The sequence below is a fragment of the Ipomoea nil genome, unplaced genomic scaffold, assembly GCF_001879475.1.
Source record: "Ipomoea nil cultivar Tokyo-kokei standard unplaced genomic scaffold, Asagao_1.1 scaffold3056, whole genome shotgun sequence".
Lineage (NCBI taxonomy): Eukaryota > Viridiplantae > Streptophyta > Magnoliopsida > Solanales > Convolvulaceae > Ipomoea > Ipomoea nil.
This window is the reverse complement of record NW_017619484.1, coordinates 1,247,852-1,253,993: the sequence shown is the minus strand read 5'-3', so window position 1 is coordinate 1,253,993 and position 6,142 is coordinate 1,247,852. Positions and strand designations below refer to the sequence as shown.

The 6,142-nt window shown below is 43.8% G+C and overlaps 1 protein-coding gene across 1 annotated transcript; it reads left to right on the top strand.

Annotated features, from left to right (window-relative positions):
- Nucleotides 1–1,158: 1,158 nt before the first annotated feature.
- Nucleotides 1,159–3,632, top strand: LOC109164054. Its single transcript, XM_019312806.1, has 5 exons — nt 1,159–1,789; nt 2,282–2,744; nt 2,888–3,083; nt 3,222–3,360; nt 3,451–3,632. Exons 1-5 carry the CDS (start codon nt 1,159–1,161, stop codon nt 3,630–3,632), a joined length of 1,611 nt encoding a protein of 536 aa, XP_019168351.1.
- The last annotated feature ends 2,510 nt before the right edge of the window (nt 3,633–6,142 follow it).

Genomic DNA, 6,142 nt, shown 5'->3' with positions numbered 1-6,142 from the left:
TTGGGTCGTTGTGGGAGACTTCAATGACATAACATGCCTCTCCGAGAAATGGGGTACCCATTCGCAGCCGGAGGCCCTCATGGATGGCTTCAATGATACTCTGAGTGATTGTAACTTGATTGATCTGGGGATGTCGGGAGGTCGGTTCACATGGTCAAAGGGCCATGGCACCGAGGCATGGGTGGAGGAAAGACTCGATAGGGCGGTGGCAACGGTGGAGTGGATGGAGGCGCACGAGGATGCAGAGGTTCAGAAGATTTTCACAACAAACTCAGACCACAGTGCTATTTTCGTGGACATGGAACCGCGTCCGGTACGTCATGCGAGAAGGGAATTTAAATTCGAGTCTGCGAGGTTGTTGGATGAAGGCTGTGCGAAGGTGGTTGAGGCGGCGTGGGGGCAGTCGTGTGGCATGGATTTTCAACGCCGAATTGAGATTTGCGGTCAACAGCTACAGAGGTGGGGCAGGGACTATTCAAGACAGTTCGGCAATCGGATAAAGAATCACCGGAACCGATTGGCTGTTCTGAAAGAGGATAGGGATCCGCAGGCAGTGAGGGAATTTTTGGAGACTAGGGCAGCACTTGAAACCTTATTGAGACAAGAAGAGATCTTTTGGCTTCAACGGTCTAAACAACTTTGGCTTAAGCTCGGGGACTCCAACACGAAGTACTTCCATAAGACGGCTTCGGCACATAAAAAACGTAATTATCTACAACGAGTGATGGATCAAGACGGGGTTTGGAAGGAGGGCGCGACTATGCATTCTGAAGTTTTAAGGTATTACAATATTATTTTCTGCTCGGGGTCCAGCGATAACACGCTGTTCCCCCGCATGCGTCGTTGTGTCATAGACAAGATGAATATCTCTCTTTTACGGCCCTTCACGCCTACGGACGTGAAAGAGGCTCTGTTTTCCATGACTCCGGAAAAGGCTCCTGATCCTGATGGTATGTCTCCGGCGTTCTATCAGCACTTTTGGCCAATACTAGGCCATGATCTGTCTATGTTCGTCCTTAAGTGTGTTGCCGATTGTAACTTTCCCGAGACCTAAATGCGTCTAATATAGTGCTGTTGCCAAAAAAGAAAGTACCAGAAAAGGTGGCTGACTTACGTCCGATCGCACTATTTAATGTTGTGTACAAAGTCTTGGCCAAGATGTTGGCTAACAGACTTAAAGACCTGTTGGGACATGTTGTATCACAGTCCCAGAGTGCTTTTGTCCCCGGGAGATTGTTAACAGATAACATTATAGTAGCCGGGGAAGTGGGGCATTATCTACATAGAAAGGTCAGTGGAAATTTGGGGTGGGTGGCGCTGAAGCTAGATATGGCTAAGGCGTATGACCGAGTGGAGTGGGGTTTTCTGGAGGGGATCATGTTGGCGATGGGCTTTTCGAATCAGTGGGTGAGGTTGTTGATGTTATGTGTCTCTACTGTCACTTATACTATTCTTGTCAATGGGGAGGCAGTGGGGTCTATCTGTCCCACTCGGGGCATTCTTCAAGGGGATCCGTTATCTCCATATTTGTTTATTTTGTGTGCTGAAGCGTTATCTGTGCTCTTACAACAGGCTGAGGCTAGTGGTGATATTCATGGGGTGAGGGTGGCACGTGGTGCCCCTGATGTCACCCATCTGTTTTTTGCTGACGACAGTTTGTTGTTTTTTAGGGCAAACCAACGTGAAGCTATTAAAATCAAGGAATGTTTGGATGGGTATTGTGCGGCTTCGGGTCAACTAGTCAACTTCGAAAAATCCAATGCCGTATTCAGCACCAATACTACAGCGGGTATGTGAAGATTAGTGTGTGACATTTTTGGGGTCCAGGAAGCACATGATTTGGGGCGCTATTTGGGCTTACCTTCGGTGTTGGGTCGCAACAAAATTGCCACCTTTCGGTATATTGAGGACAAAATTCGGGAGAGAATCGGCTCTTGGCAACACAAACTCTTGTCAAGGGCAGGTAAAGAAATACTGCTTAAAAGTATAGCTCAGGGCCTCCCTATCTTTACTATGTCGACCTTCTTATTACCGATTTGTGTCTGTGACACGATTGAAAAATTATTTAATCAATTTTGGTGGGGTGGTGGAAGTGCTAACAGTCGGGGGATACATTGGCTCAGTTGGAGTCGTTTATGTGAACCAAAGGCGATGGGTGGATTGGGTTTTAAACGCATACACAATTTTAATCTGGCTTTATTGGCAAAACAGGGTTGGCGTATTTTAACCCAACCCGAATCTTTGGTAAGCAGGTTACTTAAAGCCAAATATTTTCCAGCAGGTGAGTTTATAGAAGCATCTGTAGGCACGAACCCGAGTTACTTTTGGCGAGGCATTGTGGCAGGACAAGAAGTCTTGAGACGAGGTTTGGCACGGAGAATTGGGGATGGTATGGACACGAAGATTTGGGGATGGAACTGGCTCGCTAGTTCGTCAGGTACAGGTTTACATACGCCATGCATCGATGAGCTCAAGGAGGCGAGAGTACAAGGCCTGATGAACGAGCAGGGGGAATGGGATGTAGGGGTGGTACAGGATCTGTTCCAAACGGAGGATGTGCATAGAATCCTCTCGACCCCCATAAGCAAAGCTTTCAAGGATTCTTGGCGTTGGATCGATGATGCTCGAGGCTGTTACATGGTGAAACAGGGTTACCGCGTACTCACGAATCAACTTGAAGGCACGGGCTCCCACTTTGGCTTTCATTCGTGGAACCGTTTATGGTCGCTCCCGGTGCCCCGAAAGTGAAAAATCTCCTATGGCGGTGTGCCCGTAATGTGTTGCCAGTCCGCGAAAATTTGAAATCAAAGAGAATCTGGATTGGAGGCGGGTGTCCGTTCTGCGGCTCTCCCTTCGAAACAACTGAGCACATTTTTGGTGAATGCAGCTATGCTACAGACCTGTGGGGTGCGAACGATGTGCTACAGGGACAGAATTTCCCAACAATGATGGAAACCATTCTGGGGAAGTCGGACGCAATGCAGGCTAGCAAGTTGGCTGCCGTCGTGTGGACACTTTGGAACGCACGAAATGCGATTGTTTGGCGCCAAGCAACTCCATCGTTAGCGGAGCTCAATATGCAGGTCATAAACACGCAGCAAGTTTGGCAGGAGACGTACGCAACTCATAATCCCACTGTGGGTAACCGGATTCAGAATTCTCCTTGGAATCCACCGCCAACTGCCTTTCTCAAATGCAATGTAGATGCGGCCATCTTCTAGGATGGAGCAGGCTACGACGCTGTTTTGCGAGATCATACTGGTGGTTTTGTTGCGGCGAGGAATGGCCGTATGAGCCACACTCATGAACCACTCCAAGCTGAGGCTCTTGCGGTTTATGAAGCTCTCAAATGGTTATCCGGTCTACACCATAATAATGTTATTATTGAGTCTGATTGTTTATCATTTTGTAATGCTTTTAATTCCCATATGGTATATTATTCTTACATAGGTTTGATTGTAAAGCAATGTCGTACGATTGCTAGGGACATAGGGGACATTAAAGCCCGTCATGTCAGGAGATCAGCGAATCATGTGGCTCATAGGTTGGCTCGGGCAACTGGTTCTTCGTCTGTCTCTATGTCGTGGGATGTCATCCCACCTGATTGTATCGCTGATTTATTATCCCATTAATGAAATCTGGTTTGGTTTGTTCAAAAAAAAAAACAACAACAACACAAGTACTAATCACCCAAACCACTCAAGATATCATGTATAAGAAGGCAGGATACTCTATTTACCCTTGTGAAGATCGTTGGCATCCAGGTAGTGGGGGACACGTGTGTGGCCATGAATGAAGACTAGCTATACTGTACATTTGCAACCATCCGGAATGTCCTCTACACTATATAAGGCACCCTTAATTCCTCTTAAGACGTCATCCCTCAATTCACTCAATCCTCCCATGTTCCAATGGTTTGTGGGCCTAACCTTCAACCCAAATGCCAAAATTCGATTCCTAGCAGCAACACTATTATTTCTAGTCCACTATTTGGGCTATAGCTTGTATCATCATTTATTATTTGGGCTGCTGTAGCTTGTATCATTCATTTATTATTTGGGCTGCTGTTTTGGGCCAGTATCTCGGGTTTTGTATGTATGTACTCTTTGGGTCTAGCACCCCAAGCAATAATACTACTATTTTTCACACATCGTTCTATACTTCCATACCCGCTTTATGGTGGACCCGGTCTCGACAAAATCATCAATACACACACACACACACAGAGACATATCTTTGTGTGTGTGTGTGTGTAAATTGTGATAACTGCTATGTTGAATTATTATTAACAACTTATGTTTATTCTATTTTTATTTGAAATTATATTTTTAATATTGAGTTATTATTAACTACGATGTATATATTTATAATTATAGAATTACAATAAAACAAAAAGGAATAGTTAAAAATAATTAATAATAAAACAATAATAACAAAAAATTGTAGAAATACTTTTAAGAGTTAAGTAAATAGGACAATATACTTATACCTTTATAGATTATTTTACATGTAATCAGTTAATAATAAATAAATAATTTATCAAACACATTCTTATAACTAGTTAATACTATTAGCTAATCAAACCAACTAGACAATCAACTATTAGCTAACAACTAATTTTTCAACTTGTAATGAACATCACACATGTATATATTGTTGGGTTGAGCTTCCCTCCTATGTGAAAAATAGCCCATTATAAGTGTAAACCTTTGATTCACTCAATATCTCAATAGAAATGTTACAATATATAATCCTGACTAATGACTATACTAAGTAAGGTAAGAATCATTTACATAATATAAAAGATTGTAACAGATGATTTACAAAGATATATAAAGATATTCATTAATACACCCCCTCAAGCTGAAGGTTGGAGAGACACAACATTAAGCTTGCTGCGTAGAACCTCAAAACGCGGAGCCGGAAGCGGTTTTGTAAAGATATCAGCCAGTTGATCTTTGGTGGATATGAAATTGACTATAAAATTCCCAGATGTTACTTTATCACGAACAAAGTGAAAGTCAATTTCAACATGTTTCGTCCGAGCATGGAAAACAGGATTAGCGCAAAGGTAGGTGGCACCAAGATTATCACACCAAAGAGTAGCTGGAGCACCAGAATGAAGACCAAGTTCACGAAGAAGTGATACGACCCATGTGACCTCAGCGGCAACGTCCGCTAATCCTTTGTATTCAGCCTCAGTGGACGAGCGAGCAACAGTGCGTTGTTTATGTGAAACCCAGGAGATCAAGTTGTTGCCAAGGAAAACTGCATATCCACTAGTGGATTTGCGATCTATAGGACAGCCAGCCCAGTCAGAATCAGAGTAAGCGTGAATGTTAGAGGATGGCGAGAGAGATAGACGTAGCCCATAGTCTAAAGTGCCCTTAACATATCGCAACACACGTTTGAGAAGGATCCAATGATCAACTGTTGGGTCATGCATAAATTGACAAAGACGATTTACAGCATACGAGAGATCCGGACGAGTAATAGTCAAGTACTAAAGAGCCCCTGCCAAGCGACGATATTGAGTAGGATTGTCAAAACCCTCATCAGACGGAGTGACTGTTGTAGTAATAGAAGCCGGGGTTGTGAGTGGTTTGCAATCAGTCATACCAGCCCTGTTTAAAAGATCATTCATATATATGCGCTGCGAGAGTAAACAAAGCCCTTCACTGAAAAGTGTCTCAATACCCAAGAAAAAAATATGGTTGACCGAGATCCCGGATTTTAAAAGCTGTTGCTAGACGCTGGATAAGAGTGTTAATAAGTGGGGTGTCATTGCCCATCATGATAATGTCATCCACATAAACGAGTAGAAAAACACGAGCAGACCCAGAAGAGTAATGAAAAAGAGACACATCGGTCTTGGAGGCCAAAAACCCTGTAGCAATCAAAAAATCATGAAGACGCTTAAACCAAGCACGCGGGGCTTGTTTAAGCCCATACAGAGAACGTCGAAGATGACACACATGATTAGGATGCCCAGATTCCTCATACCCTGGTGGCTGCCGCATGAATACAGTTTCAGCTAAATGCCCATTTAAGAAGGCATTATGAACATCAAGTTGACAAAGGGTCCAATTATGAGAAACAGCAAGAGAAAACAAAAGCCGGACAGTTGTGGGTTTGACCACAG

Coding starts and splice junctions, on each gene's coding strand:
- LOC109164054 (XM_019312806.1), top strand. CDS start 1,159: ATGTTGGCTAACAGACTTAAAGACCTGTTGGGACATGTTGTATCACAG. Junction 1,790..2,281: donor CAGCACCAATACTACAGCGG/GTATGTGAAGAT, acceptor ATTTTCCAGCAG/GTGAGTTTATAGAAGCATCT. Junction 3,361..3,450: donor AGCTCTCAAATGGTTATCCG/GTCTACACCATA, acceptor ATTCTTACATAG/GTTTGATTGTAAAGCAATGT.